This window comes from Carlito syrichta, unplaced genomic scaffold (genome assembly GCF_000164805.1).
Source record: "Carlito syrichta isolate Samal-C Ts95f unplaced genomic scaffold, Tarsius_syrichta-2.0.1 Scaffold316368, whole genome shotgun sequence".
Classification (NCBI taxonomy): domain Eukaryota; kingdom Metazoa; phylum Chordata; class Mammalia; order Primates; family Tarsiidae; genus Carlito; species Carlito syrichta.
The window spans coordinates 576,338-599,459 of record NW_007260464.1 but is presented as its reverse complement, the minus strand read 5'-3'; the positions used below and the strand labels follow the sequence as shown (position 1 = coordinate 599,459).

General features: G+C 37.4%; 1 protein-coding gene across 6 annotated transcripts in view; it reads right to left on the bottom strand.

The window, feature by feature from the left end:
• EFR3A (EFR3 homolog A) overlaps positions 1–23,122 on the bottom strand; it is a 125,488-nt gene that overhangs the window by 61,285 nt on the left and 41,081 nt on the right. For 4 of the 6 annotated variants that reach the window (XR_002481330.1, XM_021707071.1, XM_021707070.1 and 1 more), the window contains 3 exons: positions 14,108–14,184; positions 9,850–9,977; positions 7,819–7,969 (listed from right to left, as the gene is read on the bottom strand). Coding sequence is in view for 4 of the 6 variants with exons in the window: in XM_021707071.1 (XP_021562746.1) it covers positions 7,819–7,969; positions 9,850–9,977; positions 14,108–14,184 (356 nt within the window). In the remaining 2 variants the exon portion in view is untranslated. Of the gene's footprint in view, positions 1–7,818; positions 7,970–9,849; positions 9,978–14,038; positions 14,185–23,122 lie in introns of all 6 variants that reach the window. The other 2 variants (XR_002481331.1, XM_008074204.2) reach the window with 1 other exon arrangement.

Sequence of the window (23,122 nt, the reverse complement as noted above, 5' to 3'; positions counted from 1 at the left end):
TTAATAAGCAGTATCCAAATAAGAAGCAAATGAAATAGCAAATACCTCATTTATACAAAAGAATCTTTTTAATAATGAACTTTTAGAAAACGGGGGGGGGGGAGGAAAGTAATCTGTGCTTTCCCTAAGTCTTAATCCACAATAATGACAGTGTATTTATTGTGGTGCAAAGAACACAAGTTTTGAAGAGAGGCCTAGGACTAAATCCTCATTATATACAGCATTATTTCACTGTCTTTGAACAAGTTATTTAGCTACAATTCTTCGTCTATAAGACAGGAATAACATTTCCAAGCTTGAAGAATTTTCTAAGAATTATATGACATAATATATGTAAAGTACCCAGCACATTTTCTAACGTTTTATTTCATTTTATTTATTTCAGTAGTGTTAAGGGTATAAATGGTTTTTCATCACACAATTGTTTTGTACAGTGATGAAGAAGTCTGGGCTTTATGTGTACCTATCACCTCCATTAGCGCACATGGTACCTGATAGGTAATTACTGATCCCTTCCCTCTTCCCATTCTCCCACTTCTGGGTCTCCAAAGCCTATCACACCATTCTACATGCCTTTGCAGACCCATAGCTTAGCTCCCATTTATAGGTGAGTACATGCAGTATTTGGTTTACAGTTTCTGTGCTATTTCACTTAGGATAATGGTCTCCAACTCCACCCAAGTTGCTGCAGAAAACATTCGTTCATTTCTTTTTTATGGTTGAATAGTACTCCATGATGTGTGTGCGTGTGTGTGTGTGTGCGTGTGTATCACATTTTCATTATCCACTGGTCAGTTGATGGGCATTTAGGTTGATTCCATATCTTTACAATTTTGAATTGTGCTGCTATAAACATGCGAATGCAGGTGTCTTTTTTGTATGACTTACCTTCCTTTGGGTAGATACCAACTAGTGGGATTGCTGGATTGAAAGATAGATGTACTTTTAGTTCTTTGAGAAATCTCCACACTTATTTCCATAGAGGTTGTACTAATTTACATTCCCACCAAGAGTGTATAAGCCTTCTGTTTACATCACGCATGCACCAACATCTATTTTTTATTATTTTTACTTTGTTATAAGAATTTTTTTTCTCAGTCAAGTTATTTTAAATGTTATTTTCTGCGCAATATTACATGCATCTCATATTTATACAAAAAAATTACAAAGCAGTGAACATTGGTTATTTCTTTCTAATATTTTTGTGTGTCTTTTTTTTTTTAAACAATGGACATTCTGACTGGTGTAACATGTCATCTCACTGTGGTTTTAATTTGTATCTCCCTGATGATTGTTTTTTCTACTTCTGTGGAAGATGACATTGGCAGTTTAAAAGAGATTGCACTCAGTCTGTAGGTTACTTTGGGTGCTAGAGTCATTTTAACAATGTTGATTCTTCCAATCCATAAGCAGTGGAGGTTTTTCCATTTGTTTGTGTCCTCTATGACTTCCTTCATCCGTGATTTATAGTTCTCTCTGTAGACATCTTTCACCTCCTTGGTTAAATATATTCCTAGGTATTTTGTTTTTCTGGCAACTACTGCCAATGGAATTGAGTTCTTGATTTGATTCTCAGCTTGATTGTTATTGGTGTACAGCAGTGCTACAAATGTGTTGATTTGTAATCTGAGACTTTACTGAATTCATTTATCAAGTCCAAGCATCTTTTGGAGTCTTTAGGATTGCCTAGGTCTAAGATCATATCATCAGCAAACAGAGATAGTTTGATTTTTTCTTTTCCAATCTGAATACCTTCTATTCTTTCTCTTGTCTGACTGCTCTGGCTAGTATTTCCAGTTCTATGCTGAAAAGTAGTGAAAGTGGGTATCTCTCCCTTATATTGGTTCTGACAGAGAACACTTACATATTTTCCCCATTCAATATGTTGGCTGTAGGTTCATTATATATGGCATTTATTATTTTGAGGTATGTTCCCTCTGTGCCTATTTTGCTGAGGGTTTTTTGTTATGAAAGGATGACAGATCAAATTATTTTCCTGTACCTATTGAGATGACCATAAGGGTTTTGTTTTTAATTCTGTTTATGTGGTGAACCACATTTATTGACTTATGACTGATGAACCATTTTTCATCCCTGGTAAAAGTCACTGGATCATAATTATTTTTTTCTTTTTTGATATGCTAGTGCATTGTGTTTGCTAGAACTTTGTCAAAAATATTTGTTGAGGATGTTTGTTGCTTTTCTCTATGTTCATCAGGGGTATTGGTCTGTAGTTTTCTTTTTTTTGCTGTGCCTTTCCATTGTTGATGTCAAGGTGATACTTGTTTTATAGAATGAGTCAGAATGACTTCTTCCATCTCAATCTTATGGAACAGCTTAAGTAGGATTGGTAGCAGATCATCTTTGAAAGTCAGGAAAAATTCAGCTATAAATCCATCAGCTCCTGGGCTTTTTTTTTTTTGTTGGGAGACTTTTGATTACTGATTCAATATCACTACTCATAGTCTGTTTAGGGTTTCTGTTTCTTCCTAATAAATGTTGGGGGGTTACATTTCCAGAAATATATCAATGTCCTCTAGATTGTCTAATGTTTGCACAGAAGTGTACATAATAACCTCAAAGGGTCTTTTGAATTTCTGTGGTATTAGCTGTAATATCTACACTGATGAGTTAATTTGAATCTTCTCTCTTTTCTTAATTACTCTCCCTAAAGGTCTACCAATTCTATCTTTTCAAAGAACTTTTTGTTTCATTGATCTTTTATATATTTTTTTCAATTTCATTTAGTTCTGCTCTTTTATTTGTGTTTTTCCTGTTAGCACTGAGTTTGATTTGTTCTTGTTTTCCTGAGTTGGGACATTAGGTTGTTAAAATGTAATTGTTCAGCCTTTTTGATGTAGGCCTTAAGTGCTATAAATTTTCCCCTGAGCACCAGTTTGGCTATCCCAGAGATTTTCCATAACCTGCATCATTGTTATCATTCATTTCAAAAATTTTTCTAAAATTTCCATCTTGCTTTCATTATTGACCCAAAGATCATTTAGGATTAGATTATTTAATTTCCATGCATTTGGTTTTGAAAGTTCCTCTTAGAGTTGATTTCTAGTTTTATTCCACTGTGGTCTGAGAAGGTACTCTGTGATTTTTTTGAACTTATTGAGACTTATTTTGTGACCTATCATATGGTCTATATTGGTAAATATTCCATGTGCTGATGAGAAAAATATATATGTTGTAGTCTTGGTGTAGAATGTTCTGCAGATGTCTGCTAGGTTTATTTATTCTAGAGTACAGTCTAAGTCCAATGTTTCTTTGCTGACTTTCTGCCTTGATGATCTGTCTATTACAGTCAGTGGAGTGTTGAAGTTTCCCACTATTATTATATTGCTGTCTGTCTCTTTTCTTAGGTCTAAAGGAATTTGTTTTACAAAGCAGGAAACTTTAGTGTTAGGTGCATATATATTTTAAATCGTCGTATCTTCCTGTTGAACTGATCCTTTTGTCATTATATAATTACTTTCTTTGACTTTTTTTGTTATCTTAAAGTCTATTTTATCTGATATAAGAATAGCTACTCTTGCTTGTTTTTGGTTCCCATTGCATGGAATATTTTTCCACTTTGAATCTACAAGTCTTTGTGAGTTAGGTGGGTTGCTTGAAGGCAGCCAATATCTGAATTGTGGTTTCTTCATTGATTTGTTTGTTTTCTATTCTGCCAACCTATATCCTTTAAGTAGGATATTCAGACCATTTATACTCAAAATTAGTAATGGTACATGAGGTACTGCCCCATTCATCATGTTGTTACTTAATTGCTTTGTTATCTCCGTTAATGTTGTTTTATAAACCTTGTGCTTTATAATTTCCAGTGTTTTTCTACTGTTACATTTCAATGTTATGTTTCAACATTAACACTTCTTTGAGCATTTCTTGTAGAGCTGGTCTAATGCTGACAAATTTCCTCAACATTTGCTAGTCTGAGAAAGACTATTTCTCCTCCATTTATAAAACTTAGTTTTCTGAGATATAAACTTCTTGGCTGACAGTTATTCTGCTTGAGGAAATTAGACAGGGCCCTGATCCCTTCTGGTATGCAAAGTTTCTGCTGAGAAGTCTGATCTTGGTCCGCATGGTCTACCTTTGTAAGTTATTGGATGCTTTTGTCTTCCTGCTCTTAGGAGTCTTTCCTTCATGTTAACGTTGTATAACCTAATGAATATATGCCTTAGGGATGACTTATTTACAATAAATCTTCCAGGAGTCATTTGGACTTCTTGCATCTGGATGTTTAAATCTCTGGTAAGGTCAGGGAAGTTTTCCTCAATTATTCCTTCAAATGGGTTTTCCAAATCTGTTACTTTTTATTCTTCCTCATTAATACCTATAATTCTCAGGTTTTGGCATTTTACATAATCCCACATTTTTTGGAGACTTTGTTCAGTTCTCTAAATCCTTTTTTCTTTACTGTTGTCTGATTGCGTTAATTTGAAAGCCTTGTCATCAAGTTCTGAGATTCTTTCTTCTACTTTGTCCAGTCTACTGTTAATACTTGCCACTGCATTTTGTACTTTCCTAAATGGGTCTTTCATTTCCAGAAGTTTAGATATTTTAAGGACTACTCCTTTGGATACTTTTTAATTCATGTCCTAAATAGTTTTTTTAACTACTTTTTGCTGGTTTTCAGCTTTTCTCTGGGATCTCACTGAGCAATTTTATAATCACCATTTGAATTCTATCTCTAGAATTCAAAGATTTCATTTTGATTAGGATCCATTGCTAAAGAGTCAGTGTGCTCTTTTGGGGGAATTGAAAAACTTTTTTTTTAAACCAGGATTTATTGAGAGAACAGAAAAGCTCCCACAGTGGGAGGGGACCTGAAGGGGTTACCCCAAAAACTGTTTTTTTCATGTTGCCAAGATTAATTTTTCTGGTTCCTTCTTATTATTTCTTCATATTATTGTTAAATTTGTTTTTCAATATTTTTTTTCTTTTCCTTAGGGATAAGACTTTAATGTGTATACTTTAGGCTGGTTTAGCTTTGACTCTGGGTGCTTTCAGTGGTATAGGTTCTGTATATGAGTTTTTTAGTGACAGAGAATCTTTGTGTGTTGGCTTTCTCACAGAAGCTGTTTGTAGCAGCAATAATTGGGTGTGTGTGTGTGTGTGTGTGTGTGTGTGTGTGTGTGTGTGTGTGTGTGTGTGCGTGTTCACTATCTCCTGTGGGTCTAGAATGCCAAAGGATTCATGAAGCTTACTGTGTTCCCAGTGGTGTGGTGTGTTCTTTTCTCGCCCAATATTTTTTCTCCGGGTTGAATCACTTGGCCTTCAGGCCAGGAGAAGGCATTCACGGGTAAGAACTGGTTGCAGCTGAAGCAGGTAGTTATATGCAATACACCTATGACAGGCTAAAGCCTCAGCCCTGATGGAGGTGGCTAGGGAACCTCTCATTGAGATGCACTGTAGTCTTTGCAGAGGATTAGGGGGGAGCTACCTCAGCTTCACTAGCAGACTGGTGGGAAAGTGACACACTTTTCCATTATGTCCCTGTCCTGTCGTTCCAAATTTTCAGATCAAACCTGCACCTCTGTACATCTGTAAAAACGATGATATCCCATGCGGAGAGGGAGTGGGACTCCACCCCTTGTGCAATCCTGAGCCCAAAAGGCCTCCCTCTTGTGGAGTTGCAGTTACCCCACAATGTTGCAGAGAGGGTGTCAACAGGTGCACTCACACTGAGCCCCCACAAGAGAAGCAAATGTCTATAGTGGTGGACAAGGGGTTGGAGAAGTCCCATTCTCCAAGACCCTTCACGGGCACTAAGGCTGCTCAGTTGCTGGGGCAGAGCTGCCGCCTTCTTCCACTGAGCCCAGCATTGTGTCTGCATTGCTGCTGAAAGAAACTTGCCTCAGGTGGGAGATCTGGGACACAGAGAAGCCTGCACTCTGGATTTATTTATTTTTTGTGCCATGGAGGGCTCCCCTGATATGATGCACTCCCCTTCCCCTGGAGGTGGCAATCCATAAGGGCTCGACAACTGTGAGTCCTGTTGCTCTTCTGGGTCTAGCTGTCCTAAGAGGATGCCATGATTTGGATGTTGCCGGAAAGTGTCTACAAGGGATTTGGTGACGTGAAGGTACAAGGGTTAAAGTCTAAGGATAGTTGGTCACTGGCATCTCTGGAAGACCCTCTGGAGACTCTCTCTGATGCCTTAAACTATGGACTAGTCTGCAAGATATGCAGTGATATGGTCTTTGCTCTTACTCCTGAAGGGGGACAGGGGATAACAATGCTAGGCAGAAATGAGTTGAGCAGGTCAGTCCTCTGTTTTCCCAGTGGCAGGAGCAAGTACTAGGTCTAATGAGGTTGGCAGAAAGATGAAGCAGACTCTACAGGATATCCTTGGTTATAGGTAGCCTTAGTGTGATGGCTTTCTCAATTGCCATCTGTAAAGTTCACAGGCTCAAGGCCTCCTGAGTGGCTGAGGTGGCTGGGATAGTAGTGTTAGCTGAGGTCTGGGAATAGACCTTCCTAAGCACTGTGTTATTGTGTCATGTTGTAATGGTCTGCGTCAGTTGACCTCTGGCCAGGAGGTGGCACCTGAAGAGCCAGCTGCGGTGGTGGCTGTGGGCTTTCTGCTTGGCCTTTATTGCCCCAGGGAAGTATTCAGATGACCCAGGTGGTGGGCAGGGCTATAGGGACTCCCGAAATTCCCTGTCCATATTGAACTTTCAAAATGGGTGCGAAGAAAAGCCGGTTGGGGTGGGCTAGGTCAGACAGGTCTGTGCTCAAATTCCCACCTGTGTGTGCAACTGGCTAACCCAGTGAGAAAGTGGGGAGGTCTCCTGGCCACTGTGGCAATGCTGCAAGAACGGCAGTGCCACCTCTGCTGCACAAGAGTTCACTGGGAGAGAAGAGTTACTGGAGTGGCAGGTTCCACCTAGCTCCTCCACCATTGACTCAGGCAGTCCATGCTCAAAGGTGCAGCAAGCAGCAAGTCCTCTTGCAGCAACATGATGCAAACTGCCAACCATAGGCAATGGAATTTGCTCTTGGGGCAAATGAAAGTGTCAGAACTTCCCATTTCCTCACCGGCCTAGGATCTTAGGATCTGGCCGCAGAAAGCAGTCTGCAGAAATTGAGTTCTGGGATGACTCAGCCAGAGCCATTCAGGGCTCACTTGCCTACACAGCTTTGTGAGGGCTCTGGTAGACGTGGCTACATAGTATCCAGGCAGCTTCCTGAGGGAGACTGGAGTCAGCAGGGCTTGAGGACCCTTCAAAGTCCTGATTTCCCAGGCTAACATGTCCCCCGCGTCCAGAGGTTGCTCACTGCTCTGGTTGGCCACCCAGCGGAGGAGGTTGCCTGGTTCTAACACAGGCTGACCACTTTTTCCCCTCGTTGCTCTCTGTTGGTCCTGGTGGGACATGGGTGTGCTCTCAGTCACATCCTGCTATGAGCGCTGAGGGTCTCTCCTTTGGTTTGCTCCATTCAGAGAAGTACAGGCTGCTTCTAGTCAGTCATCCTAAGCCCTCTCCCAACATGTATTACTTCCTTAAAAACATCTGAACCAATGTTGCATAGAATTAACATTTATTACTACTATGTACTACTTATAACAAAAATGAATATGTATATGCATTCAATGATATTAATATTGCTTAACATTTTACTTTCTTGATCAGTGTGTATACAGATATACTATATTATGCTCCATATTCTTCTGTGTTTGAAACAGTTTACAATTTTTAAAAAAGGGTAGAAATAAAAAGTATCTAACACAAAAAGAAATTCTAAGAAGGGATTAATTCTGGATATGCTCATTAAAATTGAAATTAGTAAGAAAATAGTTTTACTCACAGAGTTTGTTCCAAGAACTTGCAGCTTCGGTTCCCCTGATTCCAGCAGCTTTGCCACCATATGAAGAAAACTTTCTACAAATGGCTTGATGCTTTGAGAATGACAAGCCATAAGAAGTTGGTCCAAGGCCTCCATAGCAATTAAAACATACCTGCATGTAACAGAACAAAAGCATCAAAGCATTCTACCTCTCCTAATTCTCCTAAGTGTTTTTCATTAAAACAATTGAAATAATCTTATTGAAACACAGAATAAAAAAGGCAAATTTAGTAATGTCTAAGTAAAATCTTAATTCTCATATAGCATTAATGATTTGAGTAGATTATAAAATAATTCTACTGTCAAAGTATACAACAATTATACTGTCCTCCTTCATTTTCTCCTTAAAACAACTCTCTCCAAGTATCTTTAACATTATCTTTGTTTGTATTTTTCTTTGTAAATAGGGACATTTTCAAATATCCAGGCGTTTAATCATATTTATTCGTATGTGGCCCGAAACAGTTATTAAAGCAGTATGCTTAAATTTCCAATATAATCTTATATTTGTAACTATAAGTAGATAAAACACAATCAGTCACAAAGTATTATAAATAAATATCTCATAAATTTTACTTTACAATTCATCAGATTTTAATTCTCGTACTAAAAGTTAAAATTCAAATAGATACCAGAGGCTGGGAAGGGTGTGTAAGTGGGAGGGAGGATAAAGAGAGATTGATTAATGAGTACAAACATACAGTTAGATAGAAGGAGTAAGTTCTAATACTCAGTAACAGCAGAGTGACTACAGATACCAACAAACTATCACATATTTCAAAGTAGCTAGAAGAGAGAACTTCAATGTTTCCAACACATAGAAAAAATAAATACACACGGTGATGCGGACCCCCAAATATCCTGACTTGATCTTTACACATTTTATACATGTAACAAATACTCACATGTACCCTAAAGATAAGTAAAACAGGCCCAGGTTCGGTTGCTCAGCCTGTAATCCCAGCACTTTGGGAGGCCGAGGTGAGTGAATTGCCTGAGCCCACGGGTTCGAGGCCCACCCGGACAACTTGGGGAGACCTCGTCTCTACAATAAAATCAAAAATTAGCTGGGGCGTGGTAGTCTGTAGTTCTGGCTACTTGAAAGGCTGGGGCAGAAGGATCGCCAAAGCCCAGCAGGTAGAGGCTGCGGTGGCCAGGGGCGTGCCACTGCACTCCGGTCTGGGCGACAGAGTGAGACTCCAACTCAAAAAAAAAAAAAAGGTAAGTAAAATATTATGTATCAATAAAAAAGGTCAATCTTAAAAAAAATTCAGTCCTTAAATAACATTCCTTCAACAATTAACCATAAAACTATCTGTGCCTCAACTCACTAAAATGTTCGAAGTGGTAACAGTGTGAAGGTAGAAAGCCAATGCATCACTTAGAAAATGAAATACTTTAATAAACGATGACCATAAAAGTATTTCTAATCCAAATTTCAAGGTTATTGCTGTTCAAACCAAAGAATGCATTAGATGGCAGATCTTTACTTATAGGTAGGAAGATAGGTAGCACAGTTCCAAATCAACATGAGTACATCTTCTGAACCTTGGTATCTAAGCCTAACATGATTCTATCTTATGCCTCTTTAGGAGGTAAAAGTGAAGCTGTGTGAAAAAAAAAAAAAAAAATCAACTGGTTAACAGGATCTTTCTGTTTGTTTTCAATTCAGAGACTTCTGATTTTTAAATTACAGTATGGCACTGATAGACTAAAAGAGTCAATTTGCCACTAGAGAAATCTCAAAAATTAATGAATACTTAAGCTAAAGGTAACTCTGTTAACTAACGAGTCTATTCATAAAACCTGACCACAAGGAAAGTAAGAAAAGCTACAGCATCAAGTATTACACATTTTTTTGTATCATACCATAGTATTTTACCCACCATAGATTATCTTTGTCTGACTAGATGCCAAAAAAAACTTATGTAACGATTTAGCCTAAAACAAATTTTCCAAAGTTACTATATTAGCAGCAATTAGTTTCCTTACCCAGAACGATGTCTGACAACATCCCTGCTCAACCTTTCTGCCAGGTAAGAACCAATTCGATCCAGTTTCTCTGGAGCAGATACTGCATAAAATGTCAATTTCTCCATATCAGCTTTCACAAGGCCATCCTAAAGATAAGAAGAATAACAAAATAAATAGATGATCTATATTTTCGGTTTTTGTTGTTTTTTTTTTTTTGTATTTTAAAATATTGCCGACTTCACATTTTTCCTTTTTGGAGGTTTTAGATTGGAGATTAGTTTGTATTTATGCAGAACCTTTCTGGACATAATCTCCTTAGTGCTAATGTTTAGCATTATGGATACAAAGAACTTTCAAAAAGCTAAAAAAATAAAACGCCCCATTTAGGCAAAACATTTAAATGTATTTTCACAAAACAATGAATTAGACACTAACACTTTCCATAATTTTACAGAGAGACAGTTTAATTATCTGCAGTATATGAAAATGGGCTGAGTGAAAAATTTCAAACAAAATTTGTTTAAATTTAAAAATTTGAGATTTATATATTATTAAGACTTTTTGACTTTACAAATACAACAGTGAACATATTGCATTTTTAATGATTCAGAACTTACCGATATCATTATAGTTTTACTGTAATTAATGAATGTGAGAGTATTCAGAACTATATGAATCTATACTTATTCAGTACATTAAAAAAGTAACAATAACAGATCCCTGATATAGAATTATAAAACTGTCACTTGTCTCCACCCTCTATAGAATGATGGGCAACAGATCTAACTATTCTCCCCAATCATCACCCTAAACGTCTTGGCCATATGAAGACCAAGTCAGTAAATGCTGCTTAGGAATACTGTAAGAGGTGAGAAGGGAGAGAAAAAATTTTGTGTCAGATGACAACTCTACAACTAAAAACGTTATAGGTTTGTGTTTCCAACTTCACTGGTTCCCTAGTGGAGTTACATCCTCCTATTTTTGCACTACTCCACTTTCCTCAAACTTGCCACTTTGCTGCCTTTCTTCCTTCTCTGACAGCAAACGAACCCTTTTCTTTCTCAGAAATGTGGAAGCCATCAGATTAGAATTTACTGATAAAACACCCCTGCTTTCTCAATGCCCTCTTGGCCAGCAGATATCAACCAGAAGTAACTTTGCCCCAAAGAGCACCTTGGGCTGTCACGGCTGGGGAAGGTAAGAATCTAGTGGGTAGAGGCCAGGGGTGCTGCTGAACGTTCCACAATGCACAGGACAGGCCCCAAAAGCAAAGAATTACCTGGAACAAAATGCCAAAAAACCTAAGCTGAGAAACCCTGCCCCAGGCAAAATGAAAGAGCCTAATGTTCCTATCTAGGAGGACTTGGTGGCCTCTGATCTTGTTCTCTTCCACACAGCCCCAGGATCTGGCTGCATCAGTAGGATGCCCCTCCCCCCATTCCTGATTCTTTAACTTCTCCCTCTGAATCAATTTTCTACATCATCATTTAACTATGATTATACCTCATCTCCATTTTTAAATCCCTTACTAATTTTACTGAGGAATAACTTATATATAGTCAACTGCATCTACTTAAAGTATGAAATTTGAAATGTGACAGTTGTATAAACCTGTGAAACCACCGCTACAAACAAGATGCAGGTTGAGTATCTCTTATCCAAAATGCTTAGGACTAGAAGTGTTTTCAATTCTAGATTTTTTTCAGTTTTTGAAATATTTGCAGATACTTAACTGGTGGAGCATCCCTAATCCAAAATCCCCAAATCCAAAATGCTCCAATGAGCATTTCCCCTGAATGTCATGGCAGTGTCCCAAAAGTTTCAGATTTCAGAACATTATGGATTTTGGACTTTTGGATCAGGGATGCTCAACGCGTACAGAACATCACCACCATTTGCAAAAGGCTCCCTCTGGACTCTGCAGACCATCTCTCCCTCTTCAGGCAACCACTGCTGTACTTTTCATCACTAAGAATCAGCAGATGTATTTAACATAAACAGAATCATACAGTTTGCAGCTCTTTTGTGCATAACTTCTTTCACTCAGCTCACTTCTTTGCCAAGGAATCCTTCTCTTCTTTACTCCTACTCGTCCTTCAAATCTCATCTTCCTCCTAAGAACCTTCATAGCACCTTACCAAAACTCCCTCCCAAGACTGGGTGAGATGTTCCTACTATATGTTCTTTTAGTTCACAGCACTTAACTTCGCTGTGACATTTTATCATTCTGTCTTTCCATTCATTAAATAAATACTGAGAGCCAACTATGTGCCAGGTACTGTGATAGACACTAGGAAAGCAACAGTGAAAAAAGAATTATATTAACTCACTTAGTCCTTAAGAGAGCTTTATGACATAGCTATTATTTATTACTTTCACTATAAGATAAGAAACTGAAGGACTTGACCAAGATCACATGGCTAGTAATTTTAAGAAACTGCCTATATGTCCCCCCCACTAGATTGTTCTTTGAAGACAGGAACTACGACATACATACCTCTGCATTTGAGCACCTACTGTCTGATCCATTATGATACATAGCAAGAGTTTTGTTTCAATAAATTAAAAATAAATATGGCAAGTTGAGTAATGTTTGCCCTATGTATGCAAGGTTCATATAAACTTTTTTTTAAATCTTATTTTACATATTCCTATTTAAATAAATCCTTGGCAAAAAGTAAAGATTATTTCTGTAATCATTCTCTAATTTACTATTGCTACCACCACAATCAAGTGTTCAAAATTCCCTCATTAACTACGAGTTAAAATGGGTAAAGTAGGTGCCTAGCCTGTCATTCATATTCCTCCAACATTTGGCCTCCACCTTACCTTCAGTAACCCTATGTCCCAGATTCTTCAGGGAAATAATGACTGACTAACCAGTCTATTAACTGGCAACACCTCACATTTCAAATCAGAAACCATGATCAACACTTACTATCCAATACACTCTACAATTAATCTAGATGAACCTTTGAAGCCTAGCGGGTCAACTTGCTCAGAGGCATCTCTTGCTCTCCTATATCTTTTCTGTTTCCCCTCAATTGCAATGAAGAGACTAATCTTGTCTACCTCTCCAGATGATACGTATCCTTCAAAGCTCAGCAAATCTCATTTCCTCTGAGACTGCTTCCCCGAAATTGCTAACCCACAGTGAGACCTCCCTTCTTTAGAGGCAAAAATGTTCCACCCGAATTACTTAGCATTCTACGTACTGATTAAATACATTTACTACTTCATATGTTCTTATTTTATGTCAGTTAATAGGTGGAAAGGCCCTTAAAGGCAAGTATCATAGCTTAGGGTTTTTAATATGCCAAAAATTATCCAGGGTTGCTGGCAGCCAATAATATTGAATTGATTAACCTCTCTACATAGCTAAATGTTTAAACAGATTTGATTAAAAATGAGCTATATCAACATTAAGCTAACGTTAAGATAGCCAAGAGATTTATGTAGCCAGCTACATTTTAAAATAATTTCTAGAAGTCAAAACCCATGCAACATGTTTTTGTTCATACCCATTTAACATGAAACTAAAGGAATCTTAGAAAGTTTAAGGCAGTGTCAAACAAAATTACACAAACCCAGTTGCTTTGAAACCAGTAATCTTCACGAATAAAGTTGATTTTTATTGAAAAAACAATATTTAAGTAAAAATAAATAAATAAACAACCATAAGTCTTCCCAGAACAGTCTTTACCTCTCAATTCTCTTCTATAAATTGTGTGGCCAACTCCTACTTATTCTTTAGATGTTAGCTTAGATTTCCTTTCCTCCAGGCCTTTCTTCTCCTCAACCTAAATTAGATGTCGCTCCTGTCTACTCCAATAGTAGCCTGCCCTCCATTTGTCTGTTACAACATTTTTTCATACAACATCGTCATTACCAATTTGCTTATCTATGTGGTTGGTAAGAGTAGAAAACCATATTTCTGTTCACAGTTGTATCCTGAGCATTTAGTATAAATAATCTAGAGCTAGTTCATACATTTTTTTATGAAAGTTACTTAAACTAGGCATTATATATACTGTAAAAGAACATCAATTGTCTGTCACTCCAAATTTGTGCCTAATATATGAAAAGAATTGAAAATTAAACAAGCAAGCAGGAGTCTTTTAAAAGTTAAAAAAAAAAAAGGAAAGTATAAAAATAGTATACATGATGAGATGTAGGGGTACAAGTAGAGAAATGAAATTAGGGAAACCTTAGGGAGGTCAGCGGGGGGCAGGATGGGTCAGCAAAGAGAAGGGTCAGTAGATGTGGATCAAATTACTTTGGGATCCTCAGGGAATATGTTGTCCACCAGGCGTTTGTAGCGAGGACGCAAGGCAGAACAGCAGCAGCACACTCCTGTGAAAAAAACAAAACAAAATGCACACAGATTAATATTGTAAACTGGCCTAGAAATTTAAGTGTTTGAATATTAGTGGACTATTTAAAATAAAAAGTTCAAACGGCCACAAATAGAAAATAGCATACAAATCAATACATGATTAAGAAAAGAGAGAGTGGAATTTCTTATCTCCTCCCCAAAGACACACATACCCCCTACCAAATTCATCCCGTAACACAAAAGTATCCCCACATTCCCTTTACCTTCTTTCTGATCTCATCCCCTACAACTCCCTGCACATCCCCACCCACCTGTCTCAATTCACTCCACTCCAGTCACAGTAGTCTCCCCACTAACCCTAAGAAGTAGGCACCCTCCTTGGGAGCTTTGTTCTCACTGTTCCCTTTGGAGCATGCCCAAATATTCACTGTCACCTCCTTTCATTCTTCACGGAAACTTCTCTGGCCACCACCCTTTCCCCACTCTATTTTCTTTTTCCCATAACACTTATCACCTAACATATTAAATAATGTTCCTGTTGTGTTTAGTGGTCCTCATCTGTCTCCCCTCACCAGGACATGAGCTCAGATGAAGGCAGGGATTGTTGCTTTGCTCACTGATAAATTCCAAGCAACAGGAATCATCTAAAAATACTTCAGATAAATATTAATACTGACACTGAAATAAATTAAAGTCAAATATGCATTAAGCAGTTATCATACAGGAACTGAGCCAAGTACTGTATTGCAATGATGAAAGAAGCTTATAACCTGAAAAGACGATTAAGGTGAATACTTTGCTAGCATTAATGAAAAGCCAAATATAGTAAATGCAAATTGTTCTCATGGCAGAGACTGGCAATGGGGCTGAAAAACAAGTCCTGATGCTTCAAGTTTCCCATCAAAACAGGAAGTTTTGCTATTTTTAATAAGTAAATACTCTTAGTAAGCTATTAAGTTTCACTTAAATGGACACTTTCAGATATTACTCTTTATACACTGCATTTAATTTAAAGAAGCTTGAAAAATAAATGTGAATTTGGAATGCAAACAATATCCAGTCCCCACTTTCAGAAAGTTGGGGTCTCCTTGGAGAGACAGATAAGCAAAGGGCAAACTACCAAATGGACAGTGGTAGGGCGGAAGAGCAGGGATTTTGGAGTCACACAGACCTGAAGGGGATGCAAAGCCTCCCTCTGCCCAGCAGGTGAGGTTACTTTGTCTTACTACACCTATATTTCCACATCAGGAAAAAGATGCAATAACACCGTCTTCATAAGAATTGTAAAAATTAAATAAAATTATATATAAGGCTCTTACTAAGTAAATACTTAATAAAATGTTAGCTATTATTAGTAATGCTGGAAGAGCAGTATTACAATCAGGGTAAGCAGAGATGATCGAGAATCCTTAAGCTCAATTTCCCAACACTGAGAAAGCCTCTGCTATAATCACTTAAAAAATCACATAAATAAATTTCACATGATTCACAAGAAGCTGTCAATAACAATGTCAGTAACAATGTCAGTATCAGCGGGGGTAACTGCCATTTTCTGAACCTGACGTGTGCAGCACCGTACTAAGGACTTTATGATTTCCACTGAATAACAAGAAAACAGGCTTAGAGAGGTCGATTTTGCCCAATATCACAAAAATGGTAAGGATCCAAGGAGTTATAATTCCAACTCAGATCTGATGACTTCAGAGGGTAATTGCCACATAAAACTTAAGTATTGGAAAATTTCTAAATTACTTTAAACAGTTTAGCTTTCTACAAATAATGACTGATGAACATAATTGCAGGAATATGTGTGCCTATACATGCAGGAATGCACTGCCATATAGGGATATAAATAATCACGTGAGTTTCTCAGGACAGCCCCAAACAAAACAAAAACACCTTTTTGACCATTTGCTATCAATAAAAAGCTACCCACAGTAAAGAAGATATTTAAAATTAGGTCAAATTTTTCAATTTACTCAGATTTCTATACAATTATATCAAAGATAATCTAAGGCTGAAATGACCAGCAATAATAACCACAAAAGAAATTACTCTAGAGACTATTTTAATAAGAGAATACTGTAATTATAAACATCACAAGAAGTAAAATAAAATCACTGGACATACTCAAGTATAGAAATGTGGTTGACCCTCTTGTTGAAGTCAATTCATAAGGCTTTTCGAGTTCAGTTGCAGGTACCTGAACATAGTCCTTCATGTTGGATGAGACTATTTTCTAGTTGATCTTTCTGCCTCTAGATCCTTTTACCTACTGTTCAGGAAGTGCCTAGTTCACTTTACTTTTAATTAATTAGCAGAAGGCACTAAAGTACTGTAGCTTATCTCACTTAGTCATTGACATCAAATATAAAGCTATCAAGAACTCGATAATATCCATATCAAATTCTGCTAGCAAGACCAACTATCTTAAATAAAATACTATTAAAGTACTTGTATTACTAGTTTAATAAAAGTAGATTTCCATACAGTTTAAATAATAAAGTACGCCTAGTCATATCTTTTTTCCTTAAAACATTCCTTCAGGGCCTCCTCTTTCTAGCTTCTGATCTCTTCCAACAAACTCATTTGGGTTGATACCATGCTATTTTTTACCTCTTCCCAATTTCCTCTTCTCCAAAGAGAAAAAAGATGATCATGCCATAGAAAGCCTCAAACAATTGGTAAGTCTAAGCAATATAAATGTTTTCCTTAAATTTAATTCTAGCACATAAAGGAGTCAGTTCTCCATTATTCTCCTCCTACAGCATACAGAACTCAGAACCCTGATTATTATACACTAGGATAATATCAAATAGCAAGGCTGAATAGGATAATTAAACCATGGGAAAACAGAAGTCAGGCACAGTTGGAGAGAAAAATAATGACCAAAAATGGTGCCATGCTAAACAATATAGTAGTGTACAGATAGGCTCAGAAGTAATTGCTCAATAAGGCTCTCTGAGGCTTAGTGAACAGGAAAATCCTACTACCTACCTCACGGTTAGGGATACTAAATTAATAATACAAAAAGTGCCTACAATGTAGAAGCCACCGTGAAATATTTAACATGCTCTTTCTTTATTAGTAAATTTTACATATTCATAAAATAACAACTTTTTCTTTAAAGACACCTGTGATACTGTAAAATATATATTTGGTCTCCTCATTTCCTAACAAATAGCCCCTGAAATCCTTAGAATCTCCAAAGTCATAAGTGTCTTTGTGTATGCTAATGAGCAAAGCATGATCAGAGGGTTTAGTCTTTTGGCCCGACCTGTAATCTCTAGGGAGAGGAGGACTGATGGCCAAGCTAGTCACCAGCGGCCAATGCTTTAATCAGTCATGCCTACATGATGAAGCCTCCATAAAAATTTTAAAAAGTATAAAAAAACTCAAAAGGACTGGGTCTGGATGGGTTCTGATGTAGCTGAACTGTGGAAGTTCCATGCAGAAGATAAAAACAAGACCCCTACCTACCACCATAAACAAAAATCAACTCTAAATGGATTAAAGACCTAAACGTAAAATATCAAACTATAAGAACCTTAGATAATGCAGGAGACACCCTATGGGAATTGGAATTGGTAACCAATTCCTGATCAAAACCCCAAGTGTCCATGCCATAAGAGATAAGATAGACAAGTGAGATCTCATCAGACTGGTAAGCTTCCGCAAAGCCAAAGAAACCATCAAGAGAGCAGGGAGACAGTCCACAGACTGGGAAAAACTATTTGCCAAATGTGTATCTTACAAAGACCTAACATCTAGGATCTACAAGGAACTCGAATGTGCCGAAAAGAAAAAACAAACAGCCCCATTACAAAGTGGGCAAAAGATAGGAATAGTCACTTCCCGAAAGAAGACATACAAGCAGCCAACAGATACATGAAAAAATGCTCAGCCTCACTAGTCATCAAAGAAATGCACATTAAAACCACACTAAGATACCACCTAACTCCAGTCAAGATTGCCATCTTCAATGACTCAAAAAACAACACATCCTGGAGAGAATGCAGCGAAAAGGGAACACTTCTACACTGTTGGCGGGAGTGTAAACTAGCATAGCCTCTCTGGAAAACAGTATGGCGATTGCTAAAAGATCTAAAAATCAACCTCTCATATGACCCTGCAATCCCCCTACTGAGAATATACCTGGAGGAACTCAAATCACTCTATGAAAAAGAAACCTGCACACGAATGTTTATTGCAGCATTATTTACAATAGCATAAACAGAGAACCAACCATGCTGCCCACTGAAAGAGAACTGGATAAAAAATAAATGTGGTACATAATACACAGTGAAATATTATACAGCCATAAAGAAGGACAAAATTATGGACTTCACAGCAACTTGGATGGACATAGAGGCTATAATACTGAGTGCTCTATCACCGAAACAAAGAACTGAGTATCACATGTTCTCACTCATAAGCGAACCTTGAACAACTATTGAAATGCTATAAGAAAGGGATTGGCAGTGGTGGGAAACTGCCAGGGGAGGGCAGAGGCGGTACTGGCAGTAGTGGGAAACTGCCAGGGGAGGGGGGTACCTGCATAATGAACAAGGATACCTGCATAATGAACATGTGTATACCTAACCCGAATTGTACCCCACATATTTAAAATAAATAATTTTTTTAAAAGAGTGTGGAAACTCATCTCTTCTCCCATAGCTGGCCCCAGGCACCTCTTCATCCATCTCCTTCATAACATCCTCTGTAATAAGCTGGTAAATGTAAGTAAAGTATTTCCTGAAGTCCTATGAGCCACTAGCAAATCAATCAAACCTGGGGGGGGGTTGTGGGAACCCCAACATATAAGCTGGTCAATCAGAAGTACAGATAAAACTATATGGGCCTTTTCAATCGGCATGTGGGAGGGCAGTTTTGTGGGGTTGGGTCTTCAACCTGTGGGATTTAACACTATGTCTAGGTAGATATTGTGAGGATTAAATTAGTGGACACCCAGCTGGTGACCTGCTTGGTGTACAGGGGAAATCTTCCACACATTCAATCCCAGAAGCATTCTGTATTGGCAAAGTACAGTAGAAGCAAGTTTTTTTTTTCTGTACAACATCCTAGGAATACCTTCTCCTTAGCTCTCTTAACATTATTCTCATGTAGATTCAGCAATGTCCCTTAGTCCTTACGCAGGAGGTGAACTGACCTCTAGGAGAGGAAACACCCTCCTCCTTTGATGGTAAGGTGTTAAGAGTTGATTTCCAACCCATCCTGACTCAGAGGCATTTGCCGAAGCATTTACAGAAAGACTTGTGCAGCTGCCCAGGGAACCTCAAAGCTACCTAGATACTATGGGTCAGGCATACGGCACACAAAGGTGCTGGGAGAATTCCACAGGCTGGGAATCAGTATTATGAATGACTGGGCCACCAGTGAGTACTTCTGGTTTGTGATAACATTTGCTTTCCTACAGAACTCTGTAAGTTTGGGACTTGGATTTTTTTTAAAAGACCCCCTTTAAAAATAAGCAACTCTCATTTTCAATAGGCAATATTATTCAATGATAGTTTAACTGGAGGCCAGGCCAGGCCGGTGGCTCAGCCTGTTATCCCAGCACTTTGGGAGGCCAAGGCGAGTGGATTGCCTGAGCCTGCAGGTTTGAGACCAGTCCAGACAACTTGATGAGACCTCGTCTCTACAATAACTAAAAAATTAGCAGGGCATGGTAGCGCATGCCCGTAGTTCTGGCTACTTGGAAGGCGGAGGCAGAAGGATCGCCGGAGCCCAGCAGGTCAATACTGGGGTGGCCGTGAGCATGCCACTGCACTCCAGCCTGGGCAACAGAGTGAGACTACGACTCAAAAAAAAAAAGTTAAGGAAATATTAACATCTCCATTATTAAAATAAACACCACCATGCCACTAGAGTACATGGAATAAAGCCTTTTCCCACACAAAAATGCTAAGATTGTGTCACTGGAGTTGAAGAATGTTTAGATTCTATTATGGAAACTGACCATATGACTTTGAATTAAGTTTGTTTTACAATCTATAAAAGCAGAAAATTAGAGTGTCTGCATTTTCTATATAGCAACTATTAAATATATTATCTCATTTAATCCTTACAAGTAACATACTGGGAATTTGCTGACACATTTAGGGCTCACTAAACTTCACACTTTTAAATAAGAGTGGCTACAATTGCTAGATTTTGGTCCTTTATGCCTCACATATATTTCTATCATAGCATTAGTAACAATTTATTGCATACACCACACATACACACACACATACACACACACACTTCTGTCTCAACCACATGAATGAGTCCCTCAAATTCAAAGCCCGGGTTTTTATCCATTATTGTGCATATCTAACATAAAGCAGATACAAAACTGTTTTTCACTAAATGAATGAGGACACAAAGTTCACTGATATAAAATAAGTTTCAGATCTGCTTCGATGTGCTATAAAAATAAAAGCAAATAATATTAAAGTATACAGTCCACAACAAAACACTAACAAACGACAGAATAATATGATTTTTCCAACGAACAGATTGACAATGTCAACTGAATCGCTTTTAACAATTCATGTTTTATTTTTAGGTCAAGTAGAAACCACCAGAAATCAAGGTGAAAAGAGACAGACTTTCTATTAGAAGATTTTAAAAATTCATCAATTCAAGAACTCTAGCTCTGTAATGTCAAAAACATTTAAGAGTCTGCCCCACATACATCCCTTCAAGGTTAAAATTAAAAGTCAAGTTACTCAGTGTCAGAACAAGATGTTCACTTCATACAATCCAGATTTAGTAATATTACAGTCCCAGTCACACATACCCTTTCCAAGTACCAACACACTTTATATATTATAATATATAGATTATGTATATAACATATGAAGTGTTTATATTATATTATATATAAAACATATATAAATGTATATATTTATATATACATATAGATGAAGCCTATAAATGAAGTTAATTCAACACTGCACTAAGAATAAGAATGGAGTCCAAGAGGCATCTATCTACATACTTAAAAAGGAAAGGTTTAAAAATTACGTTTTAAAACAGGATTTGGACATCTTGGGACAAGAGACATCCAATGTCAAATGGACCACAAGGGGTTTAGAGGAGAGAAGAACCACTTCCAGCTCAAGTGAAGAGAGGTTTTACTGGGGCCATGGGGCTAGAACTGAAATGTTGATGGCTCCCCTGAAGAATGAGTAGGCCTGAACTATAGGGATAAACTGGGGACAGTGAAAGACAACCGCGATCAGAGGATGGCACATAAAATCAAAACGTGTATTCCAGTGACCTGGAGCTTTGAAAGGAATGCGGGAAGAGGTTGGTGACTCATTAGATATGGGGTCAAAGGAAAGGGAACAAAATAATCTTAGCTTTAGGAAAGTGTTCCTTTTAAAGGGATTTTAATCCATTAGGGGAGTATTTTATTACAAGATTCTTTCCACATGTGATTCTTTACCTTCTCTCCTTTCGCTCTCAATTTCACTACTGTTTTTTATTCCCAGGCAAATAAACCTTATGAAAAAGAGGGCAAGAAAGAAATAAATAGAATTAAAGCCCCAATTCTGTTTTAAAAATGGTCTTCCCCTTGCAATGAAATACTTTGCTCTATAATAGGCATAATACAGATGAAACTCTCATATACTCTTTCAAACTATTCTGGGATACTGCCTGCAGAAAAAAACAGCACCTTTTTTTTCTGAGGCAACCAGTGAGTGGTCTATATTCTGTATCTGATTTGTTTCCACTATTGCAATTTTTAACCTTAAAAAGTATTAATTAAACATTCTATTTATTGGCAGTTATTTTATAGATGTACATCTAGATTTAACTTTACTGCACACTATTATATTGATCTGATAAAGATTAAATATTCCTCAGTAGAATTTCTCAAGGACAAGAGCAATAAAATACAAAATAATCCTGGCTTTTAGAAAATTTTATTCTGAGGGATTTCATGAGAAAAGCTTCTGGAATTGTCATTTGAAAAAAGATGAACACAAATATTAAAATCAGGAAACAAAATTCCCTTTTCATTTCATCTTATGCTGCCTTAATTTGCAAAACAAGAAGCGATCCAGTGAATGATACAGAAACCAGAGCTGCAACCAGGAAAGAAAAGTACTTGTGCCTCTGCCCCACCAATGCTGGACATTGCCTGGTTCATTCCTATTTCTAAGATCATACCCTGGCCCTACCTGTCACAGACCACCTTCAAATGTGCCCAGTCAGCAGAGTCTCAGCAACGAGACTGTATTACTGCTGTGTCCCATCTACAGCGGTAAGTAATCAGATGATACAGAACTGAAAACTGAAATAGTATGTGATTCTGTTTTTTAATATGCAAAATATTGACTAGTGCCCTCTACATTAATGCCAGTAGTACTATTAGAATTACAAAAAGAAGCACATTTTTCAATTGTTTGTTTAAAAAGTATGTAAGCAGTGACTTTCTTCTTTAATGCAAACCGTGGTACTATTACTTTAATATTTAATTTGCATAATTAGTATGTTTTGGAGAAGGGAGGTAATTATGTAGTGGTCTAAGATAAATGTAGGGATCATGATTAAGAGTAAGAAAAACAAAGGAAAGAAATCAGACTATGCAGAACTTATAAGAGAACTGAGAGTGAATTTATAATAGTACTAAGCACTAACATGTTCTAAGAATCCCACTAAAACACAGCCTAACATAAACACTAGCTGGTTAAAAAAAACCAAACAAACAAAAAACCCTAATCTTCAAAGGGAGATTTAATGTTCAATTACAGGGAAAGTTGGCAAAATCATTATGGCATTATGGGGACATTCTCCAACTCTAGAGTATATTTTTACCAATCAATATCTTTAGAGCTTTCTATATGAACTTACTTTCCACTTCTCAGAGAAAATCATGATAAATATGCACAAAATGACAAAGCTAGGCAAAAGTACAGGAATATTATACTTTATTTATTT